At 50.2% G+C, this 19,954-nt stretch overlaps 1 protein-coding gene across 6 annotated transcripts in view; it reads left to right on the plus strand.

Moving 5' to 3' along the window:
* The window catches only part of TBC1D14 (TBC1 domain family member 14), a 112,195-nt gene that overhangs the window by 42,449 nt on the left and 49,792 nt on the right, over positions 1–19,954 (plus strand). For all 6 annotated transcript variants that reach the window (XM_023253337.2, XM_011281956.4, XM_023253336.2 and 3 more), the window contains one exon: positions 7,123–7,243. In XM_023253337.2, coding sequence (XP_023109105.1) covers positions 7,123–7,243 — 121 coding nt within the window. The remainder of the gene's footprint in view (positions 1–7,122; positions 7,244–19,954) is intronic.

A 19,954-nucleotide genomic window follows, 5' to 3' on the forward strand; every position in this document is an offset into this window, starting at 1 on the left:
AATTTAGCAACGGCTTCTTTATATATGAACTTTTTTCTTCCTTTTTTTTTTTTTAAGTTCATTTATTTTTGAGAGAGGGAGTGTGTGTGAGCAGGGGAGGGGCAGAGACAGAGGGGGAAAGAGAGAACTCCAAGCAGGCTCCACACCGTCAGTGCAGAGTCCGACATGGGGCTCAGACTCACAAACTGTGAGATCACGACCTGAGCCGAAACCCAAGTTGGATGCTTAACCGTCTGAGCCACGCAGGCGCCCCTGTTAACTTTCTCCAATAGGCGATACGCTTGCACGGTACAAAATCCAGAAAGTGCAGTAGAGTGTGTGGTGAAGAGTTTTGTTTCTGCACCGTGCCACCGGGTAAGCTGTTGCAGGAGCAAGAATGCCCATTTCCGTCTTCTCCCAGAGGTAGTCTGTGCTGGTACGAGCAACGCAGGTGCACGTACTGTGCGGCCTGCTTTACGCTGTTACGTGCTTCGCTTTTTGCCTTTAACGACGAATAGTTGTTGGTCCTTCAAAAAAATGGCCCTGACCCCCTTTTTTTAAAAAAAAGGCTTGATTTATTTAAGTAATCTCTACACCCAGTGTGGGCTCGAACTCATGACCCCAAGATCGGGAATCACATGCTCTACCAACGGAGCCAGCCAGGCTATCCCCTGACCCTTCTTACTGATGTATATGGACACGTCATGAACCCCTGGGTAGTTTTCGGTCTTTTTTGACACTTTGAAGAACACTCTGGCGCATTTCGGCGCAATGACACGCACATTTGTCATGTGTTCAGCAGCCTGTGTGGCTGGTGGCCCGTCCTGGGCGGTGAGGGCCTGACCCCTCTGTCAGGAGGCGTGGGGCGTTCAGGTCTCCAGGTTGTATGTTTCCCCACTCGCCCCGCTTTGGCCCTTGTCACATGTCAGCCCCCTCTACTTCCTGCCTGGGAAGTATAAGCACTATAAGCCACGTGATAAGGCACTGGACAAGCCTGGCGAAGGAAGGATCCTGTGGCTTATGGTGTGGGGGAGTCGGAGGAAAGGGAGCACCGGTCAGAGTCTGCATAGAGCCGTGCCCGACTGGTCTTGGTGATGACCAGGTCCTGATAGCCCATTTCGTCCCCGTTACCTGTGTCCGTGCCTGATCTTGCCCCTGCTACTGATGATGCCCCTCACTTGTGGGTGGCACTCCACAGCAGGCAGGAGCGCTGACAGGCAGAAATTAACACACCATTGTTTTTAGCGTTACTTTGTCAGGGGTGTCCCATGTCTCTTCCTCTGAGTTGTTAACCTATTGAAATGAAAAGAATGATTGTTCCAGCCGGGGGGAGATGCCCCATGCAAACCCTGGCTCCCTTTTCCTGCCCAAGGCTCTTTTCTTTTGCTTCCTGCAGGCTCTTAGGATTATTCTTTTCCCTTGTAGTTGGGCGTGGCTTAGTCACGGACAGCCCCAAAGTGTATTTCCGGAGGCCTCTTCAGCATTGTTGGAAAATGTGTCCGGATAGGATAGGCGTTATCAACAGATCCCTGGTGGGGCCAGCCCCTGCTGGGTCACCTTCCCTCAGCCCACCATTCCTGTAAACCTCGCCTCTCATCTGCCCCCCTCTCTAATGCCTTTAGGGTGCAGAGCGTTAGCTCAGCTGAAGGGGATTGAGCTGGAGGACAGTGCTGTCAGTCCCCTAATGGAGAAACGCCACGTGGTGATGATGGTGACAACAGCTGCTGTTGTCGTGAACGTGAACTGAGTGTGTGTGATACAGTAGGCCAGGCCTGTGAGGTCCTCGCCTTGTTTGACCCTTGAAACGCGCCTGGGGGGCAGGCCCTCCCGTCTCTTTCAGGAGCACTTTGAGGGTTGGGGGAACGACATGTGCCATGGTGCCACAAACAGGTGGAAGCCATTGAAGGGATTTGGGGGACAGGGCTGGTGCCATCCATCTGTGCCCACTGTGTGGCGGAGAGATTTCTGGAGCATCATGGTAGATGCAGCGGGAGTTCTGCAGGGGCCCCGGGCTTGATGGATCTTGGTCCTGTGCTCCAGGGACACCTGAAGAAAGGGTGGGGCAAGCACACTGGGGGGTGGGGGTGGGGTGACAGGCTGTGTGCCCGCCCGGATGTGTGCATGGCCCCGGATGACCCAAGGAGGAGGACTGGGAAGAGGGGCCAGACCCTTGCCAAATCAGGTGAGAGCTTTGGAGCTAACCTGGGGAGAGACTGAGGGTTTCAGAGCAAGTAAGACTGCCTCCTGTGGTGCGGCCCTCAGAAAAATTCAGTGCATGAATGAGAGATCTCCGCTCTGGCCGCCTGCCTGCGGGGGTGCTCCTGGGACGAGGCTCAGGAAGGATTGTAAGGCCCTCGTCAGCCTCTTAGAAATGGGGTTCGCCTCATTTGTGGACAAGTCCTCGGTGCTTCCCCTTCAGCCATTACTCCTCCCACCGGCTGCAGGATGTGAGCGGGCATCCTGGAGGAAGGGGGCTAGTCAGGAGGAAAGCCGTGCCCGCCCCCACGTGGGTGCCTGTGGGTGAGAGGTGCGGGTGGGTGGGGCAGGCTTCAGCATCCGGAGCCCGGGTGGCTCTCAGGGAACCCCGATGCCAACAGCTTTGGTTAGACCGTGTCATTGTGCCCTGTGGACCCACTGGTTGTTTATTGGCCCTTGCCGATTTGATTCCCGTCCGGCTCAGGTGAGAGTCTGGCCCATTTTGGTGTGGTTTCTGCCCTTCAGAGACTGGATTGAGGTCGACAGCTGAGGTCCTTGATGCTGCCAGTAGAGTGAGTGAGTGCTTCTTCCTTCGCAAAGGATTCGAGCCCTGGGGCAAAGGGCCCTCCACTGGGGCTGCAAAGCAAAGGGAGTCTCAGTGACTGGTTCTGCGTCCGGCTTGGAACAGTGCTCCGGGCGCTGCCCTCAGCCTTCGTGCACAGCTGCTGGCTGCCCCCCAGGAGGGCTCTGGCCTGGGAGCAGATTGTGGTGTTCTGTTCCGCCCCTCCTCCCTCCTCTCCCAGCAACCCCTCACCACCCCACCCCCCCCCCCCCCATCTTCCATGGCCCCTTCTTTCAGGGCATTCTCTTAACCCTGCTCAGAGCTTATCTCTGTTTAGTTCTTAGTCCTGGGCCTTGATTTGTCTGGACTTGCCCTTCACCTGGAGTGTGTGTGGAAGCTTGCACTTAGGCAACACTGCCGCCCTCGGAGGTGGTTCACTCCACGGGCCCCAGGTTGGAGGGTGATGGGCTGAGGTCCCATTCTGCCTCCTCATAGCTCTGCACCTGCCTCCCCTGCACATGCGGCTGCCCCGTTTGTATAGAGCGCCTCCTGCGTGCTGGATAGAATTCTGGGGATGCAGAGGTGACTCTGCCCTGCCCCCCCAGCAGCCCGCACCCCTAGAGACAGGTGTGTGGAGAGAGGGTGTGCACCCGACAGGCACAGAGCAGCAGGGTGGGTGCTGTGGAAATAGCTTCCGTGGGAGCCCAGGCCCGGGGGTTGGACAGGCGGCAGCCGGTCTGGGTCGGCTTTGCAGAGTGAGTCCAGAGGTTCTGCAGAACCAGGACGGACGGGAGTACTTCCCGAAGATGGTGGTGGGACAGGTGGATTTGGGGAAGCTTGAATCAAGCAGTCCCTGTGTTCTGCCCCCTGGTGAGGTGTCACAGATACTGGCTATGGCCACTGTCTACTCCACTACATGAGAGCGCTTAGGCTGTCTGAGGGCCAGGGCTTCTGCTAACTCGCTATGCCACAGGGCTCGTGAAGGGACAGCCTGAGGGATCCACGGCTGTGTCTTCCCAAGGGCGCCTCTGGGTTAGGAGGACCACACAGGGTTAAAGGGAACCGTCAGGGCTACTGGGCTCTCTCCCTGCCCCATCTGAGTTCTCTCACTGCACCTGCCTGGGAGTGGGGTTTGGTCACATGATGGGAGGAGGCAGGTCCTTGGTTCCATCTGGCCTCCTGGGCCCAACAGCCAGATCCATGCCAGCCTTCCGATGACCCACCGACCTGAAAGGGGAGCAAGAGGCACCTGTTACCTGTGCCAGTGACACACACAGCTGAAGCTAGGGAGGGATTCCTGTCCGTTCCGAGGTCCTCAACCTCTCATCCACAAAAAATAATACAGCCAAAGATGCCTTTGATAAGTCATGGTCTGTCATGAATCATGATTTTGGTAAGTTTCATCTGCACTACATTTGTACAGATTTACATCGTTGTCCAGTGGACGGAAAAACCAATGTTTCTGTTCCTCTTGCCCCTGCTGGCCCCGTCTCTGTGACCAGGACCACATTTACATTCCGCCTCCCGGAGCACAGATGCCCGGTCGCTTCTGTGGGGTTCTCTATTCCGTTCCTTGTCCCTCTAGACCCTCACTGACACACGTCCCTCCACAATAGGGTTGAGGTTCATCAGGAGGTGTAGCCCTCACTCCTGTCCCCTCCCCTTCCAAGTGCATTGGGGTTCCTCACCGTTAGTCCCTTGTGCCCAGTCCCCTTCTCCAGAGGCAACTCCTCTTTAGCAAAATGTCAGCTGTTAGTGAACCGAATTCTGGATGCCCAAGCTCTTAGTATCTTTCTGGGTGCCTGACATTTTAGCTCGGTTTGAACCGTGTGTGTTTCACCAGTGGCTGTCTTAGATGGTACACAGGCTGGGCCTGGGGATAGCCCAGAGTTTCTTTCTTTCTTTTTTTTTTTTTTAACCAAAGTTTCTTTCTTATAAAGGTACTATAGAATTGCCTTGGGCTATGAAACGGTTTCTGAAATGGATTCTATTGTAATCACAACAGAAGAGAATACAGTGAGACCATTTGTTTCCTTTTCTGAAAGTTTTCATAACTTTATTTTTTTAATGCTTTATTTATTTTTGAGAGTGAGTGCGTGTGCACAAGTAGGGGAGGGGCAGAGAGAGAGGGAGACTCCACGTTGACCGCAGGGAGCCTGACATGGGACTCCCACGAACTGCGAGATCATGACCTCAGCCGAAGCTGGACGCTCACCTGATGAGCCACCCAGGCGCCCCATGACTTTATTTTGATCTGATTTCAAATGTATTGAAAAGTTTCAAGAAAAACACAGGGAACTTCCATGCATTCTTTCCTTCGATACACTCTGTGTTTCACTTCGTTTTATCTGTCCTGTGAGTGTGGAATATGTGCCATATAAGCAAGTAAGTATTTCTTCGAAGCATTGAGAGAATCAGCTGGAGATATCATGCCTGTCTCCCCCTCAATATATCTGTATATCCTCTAAGAACAAGAGCATTCTCTCACATAACCACCGACTGTGCAGTTGCAAGGTCGGGAAATGCAACATCAACCCTGTGCTGTTTCTTAGTCCGCGGTCCGCATTCACATTTTGTTGGTTGTTTCAGGGATCTTCTCTGATTGATTGTCTGTCTGTCTGCCTGCCTCCCTCCATCCATATGGTGTCCTGTTCTGGGCACATCGGAGCCGCAGGCCTGTGCTGTCTCCTCTGACACTGGGAATGCGGCTTCGAGCACTTGCCGGAGGAGGGTTGCCTTTGTAATTAACACGTAATCTGTGAGAGACACTTTCAAGCCCTGTGGAAACCCTCTTCCTCCTGCAGCTGTCAACTACCAGGTTCCCCCCCATCCCTCCTCTCCTGCCTCCGTCAGTCTTCCTGTGCTTGTTCAGGACATTTTTCCCTCCTCCTCCTCTTGTTTGTATCCATGTGGGTGCTTGGATTTTTGTTTCATTGAAGCGACTATAGTCCCTTGCTCTCATCATTTATCTTGATGGTTAGATTGCTCCAGATGTAGCCAATGGGAGCCCTTGTTTCAAGCTGGCTCCTGTTCCCTTCAGATGTGTCCCCCCATATTTCTTTCAGCACTTTCTTACTTTCTAGCACACGAGCTGCTGCGGGTTCATCTTCTACTTTCCAGTGAGCCCTGGAAACCATTTGTTTTGAATGAATGGGCCTTCCAGAACGTGGTTTATTTTATACTACCGTTTGGGATTTATTTGTGTTATTTGGGACCTGTTTACATGTTGTTGGGACGGAAGACCTTGGACTCTCTCTTCAGTGGTTTTCTTTTCATTATATGTGGAGACTATAAATAGGCAATATAAGTTTACCTTATAGATAATTAATTTTAAGTAGGCTCCGTGCGCAAGGTGGGGCTCAAACTCACAACCCCAAGATTGAGAGGTGTGTGCTCCACCAACTGAGCCAACCAGGTGCCCCCCGTAGGTAATTTAAACTGAGCTAGAGGTTAATTATTAAAGCAGCTCTGACTTAATTTCTTTTTTATTTATTTAAAAAAAATTTTTTTTAACGTTTATTTATTTTTGAGACAGCATGAACGGGGGAGGAGCAGAGAGAGAGGGAGACACAGAATCGGAAGCAGGCTCCAGGCTCTGAGCCATCAGCCCAGAGCCCGACACGGGGCTCGAACCCACGGACCGCGAGATCGTGACCTGAGCCCAAGTCGGACGCTTAACCGACTGAGCCACCCAGGCGCCCCTCTTTTTTATTTTTTTAAAGGTTATTTATTTTGAGAGACAGAGAGAGGAAGGGGCATGAGCAGGAGAGGGTCAGAGAAAGGAAGAGAGAATCCCAAGCAGGCTCCACGCTGTTAGCACAGAGCCCAACATGGGGCTCTGTCTCACGAACCGTGAGATCGTGACCTGAGCCAAAATCCAGAGTCGGACACTGAGCTGACTGAGCCCCCCTGGGCGCCCCTAGCAGCTCTTATTTCTTAAGCACTGATTGTGTACCTGTAATTCCAATTCCCGCAAAGACCCTTGTTAAACATAAGGAAACAAGCTTAGAAAGGTTAATGTACTGGTCGGAGTTACACAGCTAGTGAGTGTTGAGGCCAAGTTTCAATTCAGTTCGGTCTGACTTTAAAGGTCACTTTTGTTACAGACTTTGTTATCGTATGAGGTGTTTCCCTACTTTAAGTTATAGAATTTGTACCTGTAACAGTGGAACAACAAAAAACTTATTTGTGGCTTAAGGGCTTTTTCCTTGCTGCGTAATTCTGTGTCTTACGTGAAAAATCACATCTGAAGAATGAAAGCTTGTGGTTCATCACATTGTTGTCTCAAAGGAAAGTCTACTTGTGTTCATTCAAGAGTGACTCGTTGTCCTGGTATTTTTGTAAATGCCCAGAAGTTTCCTAACCCTCTTATTTTCTTCCTGTAGGAATTTGCTTGCTAGAAAACAGAATGCAAGACTTGACAGACAGAATGACTTGGGATGGAAGTTATTTGGAAAAGTACCACTCCGAGAGAATGCTCAGAAAGAGTCAAAGAAAATACAAAAGGTATACAAGATATAAAAACACAGAAACATGTTATTAGCATATATTTATGAACCTTGTAAAAATGGCCTTTATTGAGGCTTTGAAATTGGAAAACTGTGTTAATCTGCATGCCAAGTTCCTAAAATGTAAGTCTGTCTTCAGAATGTTGATGACTTTAACCTTTTTCATTTCCTGTAGCTCACAGCATGCGTATAGGAAAGAGATAGCAGGGCTCTAGATCTTCATAACCCAATTTGATCAGTTTTTCCAGCAAGAGTTGTAAATGTGTTTGTTGTCAGAGGTGTGTCAATGATGTTTGATACTAAAGCATTCTTGCCCACTGATCCCATGGGTTTCTTGGAGCTCAATCCTTCCGGTGCTGATTTGGCCAGGAATGCGAGGGCCATTGTTCACCCAGGCTGTAGGATGATCCCCTTCCCCTTGCTGGCTCACAGGCTGCCTACTGGTCTGAGGTGGGGAGGGCACAGGGTTCAGGGGCCAGGCCAGGCCTGTGACGGCTCATCACCGCCAGGCTGCCTCCGTCCCCGAGCAGGGGGCGATGCCAGCGGCTGGAGACATGTGCTTGTCTTTGCAAAGAAGGTTCCTACCCAGACTCAGCGGGGCCAGGGGCCTCTGTGGCCTTGGAAGTTCTGACTGTGACAGCCCGCGTCTTCTCCAGGGCTCCGAGTCCCAACCACCCTCACCTCTGCCGTTTGCCGGTGCTGTGACACTGTCCCCGGCAGGCCGACCCCTCCAGCCTCGGTTTTGTATCCATTGGCAGTTGCTTAGTAAATACTTTTTTTCTCTAAATCTTTATTTATTTTTGAGAGAGAGAGAGACTGAGCACGCAGGGCGGGGGCAGAGAGAGAGGGAGACATAGAATCCGAAGCAGGCTCCAGGCTCTGAGCTGTCAGCACAGAGCCTGACAAGGGGCTCGAAGCCACGAACCATGAGTTCATGACCTGAGCTGAAGTCAGACGCTTAACGGACAGACCCCCCCCAGGCGCCCCTGCTAAATACTTTGGAAGACCTAGTGAGTGCCGGGCCTCGTGCGTGGCCCTGGGCTTACAGAGCTCACACAGCACCGTGCTGGAGAGCACCCCTCTGGTGAGGAGAGGACTCCAGGGCGGGTATGGAAAGGAGCAGGACGGGTGTGTGTGGAGGCAGGGGCACGGCCTGCTGGGCAAGGCTTGCATACGAGGTTGAGGTCAAAGGTGTGACGGAGTTATTAACAACAGGGATCATGAGCGATTGTTGTGTGCTGGTTTCAGATGAGTCAGCACTTGGGTGTCTGGTTCATTTAAAACTCGTAACAGTCTTCTCAAGAAGGTACTATTACCGTCCTCCTTTCACGGAAGGAGCACTTAGACAGGCTCAGCGACTTGGGCAGGGCCGGAACCCAGCCCCAGGGCCCTCGCTGCTCCTCTGCCTCGGCAGGGAAGGGGCCGCAGGCGGTGGGGGCGGCCTGTGCTAAGGGGCAGTGGCAGCCTGGGCCCAGGGAGCAGTGAGAGGGGCTGTCTGTGGGGCCCGCGTGAGGTGATGTCCCTGGAGGGTTTTACTCGTGTGAGCCGTGATGGCGTCACCCTGGCAAGAATGTGGCTCCTGGACTGGTCCAGAGGAGGGGAAGTGGGGCTGGCCCGGAGTGGCGCTTGCGCGGTTGCAGAGGACGGCCCCTTTGAGTATTAAACGTGTTACGTGCAGCGGTGCGGCGTGTGGGGCGAGGCGGGGAGCACATCCCGGGGCTCTGGCCCCAGCCACGCGGTGGATGCGCGCCTATTTCATTTTGTGAAAGCCTCGGCAAACTAAATTTGTTCTGAATGTCGTCTGACGTTCCCCAGAGCGGTCGTCTGGACCCAGGAGGCTCGCGAAGTACTTCGGTGTTGGAATTCATTTTTATGGGTTGTTACATTTGGATTCTGAAGCGCTCCTTGCGTAGGCTTATTACAATAGCACACAATTAAAATTTGAGGAGTCTGTATGCAAAGCTCTGCCATAAATTTCTTAGAAACAAAATGGCCAAGCTGTTTAAGAATTTTTAAAGAGATCCACACTTTGAAAAAAGTAACCATTATCCTAGGGAGATTTTCCCGTGACTCCTACTGTCACTCACATCATGTTTGAATTTCTTTGTTTTCTTTGTCGTACTTTTTTTTTTTTTTAAAGGTGGACATGGATTATGTTCTTGAACCTAAAGGATTTCTGTGAACTGGAGTGACTAGGTCCGCTAATTATGTGGCAACCCAATACCGCAGGGACGAGGACCGTCTGGCTTCAACCATCAATAATAAAGGATGTAATTGTACCGGCCAGGGTCATACAATCCTGCCCGTGTCCTGTTTGCTCGTGCTTTGTGTCTCCGGCCCTCCCGCCCCGGGCTGGCCAGGCCTCACAGGGATCCAGGGCCGGGTACCTGCTGTCGTGGGGGTACAGCAGCTGGCGGCTGCCACAGATGTCCACCCACACGCTTTGTCGCGGCCTTCAAAGCTCAGCCTGGTCCGGCTCTCCACCCACACGCTTTAGAGAGCCCAGAGCCGGCGCCGACTGCCGAGGCCCGTGATGCCAGACGGTGCCAGGTGTAGGAAACTCCGGTTCCTCCTGCCCTTCTCTTTGGAATGTTTTTATTACCGGAGAGAAGCGCCATCGCGTAGTGCTGTAAGACCATAGACTTTGGAGGCAGACTGTCAGAGTCCGTATCCCAGCCCGGCCACTCTTTGGCTGTGTGGGCAAGTCCCTTAACCTCCTGAGCCCCATTTTCATCCTCTCTGAAATTTGGAGAATAACCGGACCGGCCTCGGAGGGGTGAGGACGAAATGTGTGAACGTACCTCCAGTGCTCAGAATGGTATTGAATGTCGTAGGTGCTGGAGAGCGTTTACTGTTATTGTCGTCTCTTTCCTGGGACAAGTCCACCTTGAACAACAGGAAACAGGACACCGCGTGGGAGGGTGAGCCTGAGGCCTCCGCAGGTCCCTTCACTCGCGTGCGCAGACACCGCACCGTGTTGAGGCCAGGTCTTGCGCCGGGAGCACACAAGCCCTTGGGCCGGCGTGCCTCAAGGCATCCTGGTGGAGCCCGGGGGACAGGTGTGTACGCCCGCCAAGATCGCTGGGCTTGCAGACTTGGGTCTGATTTCCAGCATCCCCTCTTCTTATCCGTATAACTGTGGGCAGTTACTTCTTGGTTTTCTCATCTGCAGAATGGGCACTGTGGTTCCTCCTCACGGGGTTGTTATAAATTAAGAGATGATGTACGTGGACCGTTTTTGTCCCAGGAGTGGCCCAGAGTGAGTACTTGAGGAGTGGCTGTTGTGACGTTTAATTCAGAAAGAGGTCCAGCGAGTGGTCAGGGCTGCTTGTGGTTTGCCCCGGGGCACGTGGGACACACGTGACTTCGTTGTAACTGGGCCAGGTTCCCTTCGCTAGAGCCTGACACAGACATAGCTGCCATTTTTAGGAAATATTGAAATGTTACTTTCAGTTATCTTTTCAAACTTCAGAAGGATTTTGAAAAGTCATTGTCTCTCAGCTTACATTATGATTTCTAAGTAGGGGAACAAAAATGACCAAGGATAGCTACGAGAATCACACCAAACCAGTGTTTCTCAAAGCATGGTGCCCGGGAGGACATGATCATCATCTGGGCGTTTGTTAGAAACACGAGTTCTCCGGCCTTCCCCCCACAGACCCGCTGAAGAAACTGGGGCCGGGGCATAGCAAGTGCCCACCAGCTGTGGCAACCGCCGGTGAACTGGAGAGGCCCCGAGAATAAAGCCAGGAGAAGGGATCCGAAGATAGCTGCCTTCGGGCCTCCCGTCATTGGGTGTGTGCGGGGCGGGGCCCGGCCAGATTGGCCCCCTGGGCAGTGCTGGGCCAGTGTATCCTTTGCTTCGAGGATAAAGAGGGACCTTCCTCCTTGGCTTCCGTGGTCCTTTGGTCCACATGTTTGAGCCACCGTGGGGGTCCTTCCTGGAATTACAGTGAAGGGCAAGACTTCCTTGGCCTCCGCCTTGCTTGGAACTTGCTTGCCTTCGATCAGGCAAAAACAGGTTGGAGCAGGGTAACGGCAGGTAGTCGCAGCTGTGATGAGCGTCGTGCAATTTCTGCACCACTGGTTTTTCAAGTGACTGCCGGTTCCCCGGTCCAAGGGGCGTTCCTCAGCCCCTGTCTCATCAGCCTCTCCCCTGCTCCTCGGGAGCCTTTCTGACCTTGACTTCAAGGTCACCACATTCTCCCTCCTTTGCAGTTTTCCCCGCTGGCTGCCCTCCAGATAGTAGAGTCCCCCTCAGGTGCTGCTCTGTCCCTGGCCACCCAGGAGGAGATCTCAGCGGGACTCCAGGCTTTCAATATCGCGCCTCCACTGACAGCCCCCACCTTTGTTCCCGGCGGGGCCTCTTCCCTGAACTTCCGCGTCTAGCTGCCTGCTGGGTGCTCCACTGGATGTCTGACAGCCACCTGGCTAACAAGTCCGGGCTATACTCTTTCTGTTTCCTGTCTTGTTGGGCCTCTTCTCCTTGCATCTTTCCCCATTTTGGAAAATGATAGACTTTGCCTTCTTTTTCAGGTCTAAACTTGACAGTTGTTCTTGACCTCTCTCCTCTCTCTCCTCTCTCTCCTCTCACCCCTCCTCCCGTCTGACTGCCGTTTTGCTGATGTTTGCGCTCTGTTGGTGCGGCCGGCTTTGAGGGCTGTGACCTGCTGGGGGTTCAGGTGATCTGGTGCAGTCAGCCTGGTGCGACACGGATGTGCTTTACTGTCCCTCAGTTGCTTGAGCTGTTGGAAATGGGGACTGCACACATCTGGGGACGCTTTAGAGCAAAGTTTGTGAGTCTTTTAGACGTAACAGCGGGTATACAGACTTGAGGCATCGGCACCATTGTCAGGAAATGTCCTGTCTGGGCTCCGAGGCAGCTACCGACAGGCAGGGATTACGGTGAGGGGTACGGTGTGTGGGCTTTAGTGTCCTGGATAAAAGATGTCATGTGAGCAAAGAAGCATACACGTATTTGGGCTTGTATCACCTGGAACATCTTGGATGGCCTTCTGGAATTTCAAGTCAGCTCTTAGATGTTAAAGAGAGAATCCCAGAAGAAGGCAGATCCAGAACGGCTTAAAGTGATATCCCTTCTCCTCACCTCTGGGTTCTGTGAAGTCTGGGTAGTCAGAAAAACTTACATCATCCCAAACTGCAGAGAAGATAAGGCTGGATGGTCCGTGCAGGTGACTGGTGATGGGCCTACAGATCAGTCTAAAACGACAGTGAGAAAACCTCCTTCATTTGCAGCATCCCTTATGCCTTTGGAAAGTAGGTTCGAGGCAGTTTGCAAACATGAGCAGGTCTCAGTTCTGCGTACGGAGGAAGTGTGCTCTAACCTGTCTCTTCTGACGAATGCAGCTATGAAACTTGAACATATACATAGAGCAGCCTTTTCAGCATTCTGAAAAGTAAACCGTGGCAGGTGGATCGGGGAAGAGGGCCACAATTCACAGTACTGCTGAATTGATTGACTTTACCATTTCCCCCCCCTCGGAGATTCCCCACCCTGAGCTCAAGGTATCCTAAAACCCAGAGACGAGTGTTAATGTGGACAGAGAGAGCACTAAGAAAGGCTGTCTAGTTCTGGATGAGGAGTGGGTACTCTAACACTCAGAATGCAGAGACCCTACTTTTCATTTTTTCCTTTTCTCTGCTTTCTCACATCCCATCCCCCACTCAGTTTCTTGGCAGTAGAAACTGGCCGGCAGGCGCCTGAAACTCTCAGTAAGGGAACCTGATTACAGGAAACTGTTCCCAGGAGGTGGGGCAAACCCCTGATGCCCTGTTCTCTCTCCTCCTACCCTTGGCCCAAGGTGCACACAGATGTGGGAGGTGTGTGGTTAGAGAACCCAGAAAAGGGGCCACCCGGGGAATCAGCAAGTTCTGGGGACATCGTAGAGAGGAGGAGTTCGGGAAAGTGACCTTCGAGGTTGTTAGGAACTCCTGGGCTGACCCCCAAGTTGTAGATGCATGGATCCGACTCTAACTGGCAACTGTGGACTTTGAGAACTGAATTTTGGAATAGACCAGCACACAGGTCCCACACTGGCCACTGGGCGGTGCACGTGTGGGGTATAGCCAACAGGCGCTGGAAAGGCTTTGGCAAGTCAGCTGACTCTGGAGCCGGTTGGAATGTGGGAGTGGAATCCAACCAGGTCAACTGCCTATTAAAACAGAAATACGAACATTCTCCAGAGGGTTTGGACAAGACCCAGAGTCTTGTAATGCAATAGTCAAGATGTCTAGAATGCCATTCCGACGTCCTCAGCATATCAACAACTGGGAAAATCTGCTCTCCCTTTGGAAAGACAGTTAATACACATTACTGCCAAGGTAGCACACTTGCTGGGATTATCCAGCAAAGACTTTAAAGCAGCCATTGTGAAAATACTCCAATCAATCAATCAATCAATCAGTCAGTCAATAAGAGGGGAACATTCTTGAAATAGGAAGGTAGAAAGTATCAGTAAAGAATTTGAAAATAGAAAGAGGAACTGTGTAGAACTTTTGAATGAAAAATACAGGAACTGAAATAAACTAACTGGATAGGCTCAGTAGCAGGATGAAGGTAGTAAAGGAAAGAGGAGTAAACGCTGAGATAGATCCGCAGACTTGATTCCATCTGAACAGCACAGAGGAAAAAGGCGGAAAAGAACAGAGTCTTAGAGGCACGTGGGGTAGTACTAAAAGGTCTAACCTTTGTGCTGTTGGTGTTTCAGAAGGAGAGGAGAAACATGGGGTGCAGAGAAAAATTTTGGACTAAATAATGGCTTAGGGTGTCCTAAATCTGACAAAAGAGATAAACCTACAGATTTGGGGAGAGGGGCGTTCAGTGAACTCCAGACAGGAGAAAGCCACAGAAGCCCGTGCCCAGGCATGTCGTAACCAAATTGCTGAAGAATAAAGACAAAAAGTCTGGGGGCGCCTGGGTGGCTCAGTCAGTTGAGCGTCCGACTTCGGCTCAGGTCATGATCTCGCGGTTCATGAGTTCGAGCCCCGCGTCGGGCTCTGTGCTGACAGCTCAGAGCCCGGAGCCTGCTTTGGATTCGGTGTCTCCCTTCCTCTCTGCCCATTCTGTGCTCACGCTCTCTGTCTCTCTCTCAAAATAAATAAATATTAAAGAAAAAAAAAGATAAAAAAGTCTTACAAGCAGCCAGAGGAAATTCAGTACTAGAGAAGAAGAGCCATCAGTCCCAAATCCCAAACTGGGCACAAATACCCTGCGGGAATGAGGGTGGGATAAAGCAGATGAAGGCAAAGTAGGGGATTTGTTGCCGGCAGATCTAAGTGAATTGCTACAGGAAGTTTTTCAGATGGGAGGGTCATTGCACTGGAAGGAGACTTGGAACATCCCTTGGAACGTTCGGAAGAAGAGCTGGATGTGGGGGTCTAGGTAGGCGCGATAGACCGCCGTTCTCCTAGTGAGCTCTTTGAAATGTGTTTGAGTGAGAGCAAGAACTATAACTTTGTCTGGGTTTTCAGTGTCTGTAGATACAGAAGGGGATACGGTGGTAAGATTGTAAAAAATGAGATATGCATGATGATCCCTAGATCAACCACCAAGCTATACAAACAGAGAGTTAAAAACACCATGAATTAAAGTGGAGTTCTAAAAAGAGTTTAAAAAATGAAATCAAGGCAGGAAAGAGGAAATAGAGGAAGGAAAAATCTAGATAAGATGATAAACGGAAGCATGTCAGTCATTATGTTCCTATAAATGGTTTGAATGCACCAGTTGTATGTCTGAATACCCAATCCTGACAGGTTGTCAGGACGGATGAAAAAAAATGAAAAGGACCCAAATATGTGTTGTCCACGTGGAAAGTCACGTCAAATATAAAATACGTAGGCTAAACTGAATGGATGGGAAAGGTATACCGTGAAAACACTAATCAGAACGAAGACGGAGTAGATAGACTAACATCAGAAAAAGTACACTTCAGAGCAAAGAAGGTTCCCAGCGACCAGGCAGGACGTTCCCCAGTGAAGACAGAATGATTCTGAACGTGTGTGCACCGGCGGCAGCTACAGAATGCATGATGCAGAGACAGGCAGATCTGAGACAGGTGCACAAATCCTCCGTCGTTACTGGCACGTCGACCCTCCTGTCTAGACAGTGATTGATAGGCCCTTGAGAGAATCAGCCAGGACACTGAAGGACTGACCGACGTTTGTTGAACACGCCAGCCCCCTGTGAGAGCACAGCGCACATTTTTGACAAGCGTGCACGCGACATTCACCAAGAGAGACCGTAACCTGGGTTGGAAAAGAAACCATAAATCTGAAAGGATTACAGTTATACAAAATGTGTTCTCTAACCACAGTGGAATCAGATCGCAAAGCAGTGACACACAGATAGCAAGAACCTTCCCAAAAGCTTGGAAATTAAATAAGAAACACACCTAAACAAATCATGGGACAATGAGGAAGTCACAAAGAGTTAGAAGAAGAAGAAAAAAAAAGGAAATATTTTGAACGAAAGTAGAACATCTAAAACTTTGTGGGATATGATGCTTAGAGGGAAATTTATAGCACTAAAACGCTTATTAGAAAAGAAGAAAGTTCTCTCATCAGTAATCTGATTTTCTACTTTAAAAACCATAAAAGGAGCAAATAAACTCAAGGCAAGCAAAAGGGAGGAAGTAATAAACATAAGAATAGAAATCAATGAAATCGAAAACCAAAAAATAATAGTGAAACCAAAAGCAGGTTCTTTGAAATGATGAACAAAATTGATCAAACTGATAAAATTGACAGGTGAAGCAGATCACCAACACAACAAGTGAGAAAGGGGATATGACTACAGACCCTCCCTTGCGGAGATTAAAACGATAATGAGAATGCATGGATGATTCCACATTCATAAACTTGGTAACTTAGACGAAATGGGCCATTTCTTTGAAAATCACAAATTGCCAAAACTCATCTAGGATGAATAGATGACCTGAATCATCCCCTGATTATTAAAGAAACGGAAATTGTAGTGAAAAACCTTCTAAACAAGAAATCTCCAAGCCCAGAGAGTTTCATCGGTGAATTCTACCAATATTTAAAGAAAAATAACACCAATTTTAGAGAGACTACCTCCTGACTCCGTTTATGAGGCTAGTATTACCCTGATACCAAAACCAGACAAGTGCAGTACAAAAAAAGCGAATTGGTGACCAGTATCCCTCATGCAGACAGACACACGTAATCCTCAACATAGCATTAGCATGTTGAATTCGCTAAGACTTAAAAAAAAAAAAAGAAAGGGCAATACACGTAAGCAGCATTTGTGCCAGGAATGCAAGGCTGGTTTAGCATTTGAAAATCAGCCGCCGTGTGGCGCCTGGTGGCTCAGTCGGTTAAGCCTCTGACTTCGGCTCGGGTCGTGATCTCACTGTTTGTGGGTTCAGGCCCTGTGTCGGGTTCTGTGCTGACAGCTCAGAGCCTGGAGCCTGCTTCGGATTCTCTGTCTCCTTCTCTCTGCCCTTCCCTTGCTCTTGCTCGAGTGCATGCACGAGCTCTGTCTCTCTCTCTCTCTCAAAAGTAAATAAACAAACACGTTTAAAAAAAAATCAGTCGGTGTAATCTGTACCAACAGTCTTGGGGGAATGTCGGGAGTATTATCTGAGTGTAGGAATTTAGTCTCAAAAGTTTACATGCTGTAGGACTCTAGGTGTGACAAACATAAAAGCTTAGTGCCAGGGATGGCATAGGGGATGACTACCAGGGAGGAACAGGGAGAAGGTTTTGGGGTTAATGGAATGGTTCTGCATTTCGGTTGTGGCAGTGGTGGCTGGAAGATGGCACGTCTTGAAACTGATAGAGCTGTAAGGGGTGCCTGGGTGGCTCCGTCGGTTAAGCATCTGACTCGACATTGGCTCAGGTTATGATCTCACGGTCATGGGATCGAACTCTGTGCCGGGCTCAGTGCAGAGCCCAGAGCCTGCTTGGGATTCTCTCTCCCTCTCTTTCTGCCCCCCCCCCCAAATAAATAAATAAACTTAAAAAAACTGATAGAACTGTATACATCAAAAAAGCTAACTAACTGTATGTTGATTTTAAAAATAAAACTAACGATGAATGAATCAGCCAGGGCACCTTTGACCCTTGTTTCCATTTCTAGGGATTTATCCTAGAAATAAATCAGTAGGGGCGCCTGGGTGGCGCAGTTGGTTAAGCGTCCGACTTCGGCCAGGTCACGATCTCGCGGTCCGTGAGTTCGAGCCCCACGTCGGGCTCTGGGCTGATGGCTCGGAGCCTGGAGCCTGCTTCCGATTCTGTGTCTCCCTCTCTCTCTGCCCCTCGCCCGTTCATGCTCTGTCTCTCTCTGTCCCAAAAATAAATAAACGTTGAAAAAAAAATTAAAAAATAAATAAATCAGTATGTGAGTAAAATGATGGTTGTATAAGGGTTTTGATGGCAGCACAAAAGATTGGAAGCAGTCAATCTAAATGCCTGGCAGTAGGGAGTCGGTTAAATCTCTAAGTGACATAAAGTGCAGATCGTAAGAAGCTAAGTGAAAAACCGTTATATCAGCGTGCTCTATATGTATGAAGGTATTTGCATATCTTTGTAAATGCACAGTCTGTATCTGGTAGGATACTTACAAAACTGGTCACGATAAAATTGTTATGGAGCGGGGAATGAACTGACTGTGTATGTGCGAGACAGGGAAGAGGGTGACCTACTTTCTCTGCATCTTTTTTTAAATTTATTTTTATTTATTTTTAACATTTATTCATTTTTTGATAGAGACAGAGCATGAGTGGGGGAGGGGCAGAGAAAGAGGGAGACACAAAATTCGAAGCAGGCTCCAGGCTGTCAGCACAGAGCCCGATGTAGGGCTCGAACTCATGGACCACGAGATCATGACCTGAGCTGAAGTCTGATGCTCAACCGACTGAGCCACCCAGGCGCCCCTCTGCATCTCTTTTCATACCTTTTGAATTTTGTTTTATGTGCATGTCGGCTTGAAAAGAAATTTTTAAATGTGCAAAGAATGATAGAAAAAAAAATTTGAGGAATTTTGGTCAAAGGATAGCAAGAGGAAGCCAAAGGTAAGTGGATATCCCAAAATACAACCTACAAGTTCTCATGTAACTGTTAGAGGCAAAGTACACATTTGACGTTGAGCTTCCTAGTGGCCAGAGCAAAGAGGGATACGTTAAACGTTAAGGAATCCCATGCAGGAAGCTGCACCTACCTGATCGGGGAGTTTGGGCTTGCTGAAGTGCTGGATGTAATGTTTGTGTGCAACAGCGACTTTTTGTGGAGAGTGAGTCTCAGTGTCCAGTTCCCCTAATAATGGGTTTTAGAGAAGCGGCATGTTAGTTTTTTTTTTTTAATTTTTTTAAGCTTTATTTATTTTTGAGAGAGAGAGAGAGAGAGAGACAGACAGACAGACAGCGGGAGTGGGGGAGGAGCGGAGAGAGGGAGGCACAGAATCCGAAGCAGTTCCAGGCTCCAAGCTGTCAGCACAGAGCCCGACGCGGGGCTCGAACCCACGAACTGTGAGATCACGACCTGAGCCGAAGTCAGCAGCAGGTTAATTCTTTATCAAACTTGTACATGATGCCTTTCTCGACAAGAAGCAAAAAAGGGAGAGTTGCGAAGTTTCTACAGGGGAAATGGCAGTGTGGTCGGTTACTTTGCACTTTGTTTTTATTCCGTGGATGGATGGTCTCCCATCTATTGTGGTGATGGTCACTTCATTCTGAGAAGTATGTGCCTTTGAACAACGTAAACTGAAATTCTGGTGAATAGTGCCTCTTAAGGTTTGCTTATTTTTCCTAATGTGCAAGTGGTAAGTTCCCCGTCAGTCTCCTGCTCTGTGGCTCCAGGAAGAGAGCGGGGTTTGGGAATAGGGGCTGCGTGTGTTAGTTCTCCGTAGATCTCCACTGGGGCCTCCGACAGTGCAGGAGTCAGAGGTCTGGGGTTTGGGAAGGCGCCCCCCCACCCTGCAGAGGACTCTGATTGGGATCAGAGGGCCCCGCCTCTGGTCTTGGTCCTGTCGTTCACAGTCAGTTTTGTGGCGTTGGGCCAGCGACTTCGCCTTTTCCTCGTCTGCAGAGATAATGTCCACCTTGCCCATGCTTGTGAGGGTCGATAGGATGAGCGTGGGGACGCCGTTGGCGTCCAGTGGGGGCTCAGTAAAGGTCCGTGGCTTCTCCCGTTCCGGCCCTCCCTCATGGCCGCACCTTCACTCTGGTGGGTGGGTAAAGCGAAAAACAAAACAACAGAAAAAAGCTTTGCTGCAGGTGGTCCCTGTGGCTTGGAAATCGCGAGTGGCAAAAGCCTCGGATTCCATCCAAAGTGGCTTTAAAAGTATTTTTTCAAATTGTAAAAATAACTCATGAAAAAATACCCAAATGGTAGACGTCGCAGTAGAGTAAAACGGGAACGTCTCTTCACCTTAAGACTTCACAGTCTCTCGTGGCGAGGGCCTCTGACAGTTTAGTGCCCACCCTCCCAGGCCTTCCCCTGAGCCAGACCACCTGCAAACAGATGTCACCCACATCGATACGGTTATCACGGAGTCATAGGCCGTGCGAGCTGTGCAGATTCTCGCTGGTGCGCACGCCCCAGCTACTCAGGAAATCCGAGCAAGCAACTCAAAGGCACAGTAGGCTGTGCTTTGTCAGAGAGCACCGCCCGCGTCCGGAAGCCAGTGTCCCACTGACCCTGGGCTCTGGCAGTGGCGTCTGCAGTCTGG

This window comes from Felis catus, chromosome B1, assembly GCF_018350175.1.
Source record: "Felis catus isolate Fca126 chromosome B1, F.catus_Fca126_mat1.0, whole genome shotgun sequence".
Classification (NCBI taxonomy): domain Eukaryota; kingdom Metazoa; phylum Chordata; class Mammalia; order Carnivora; family Felidae; genus Felis; species Felis catus.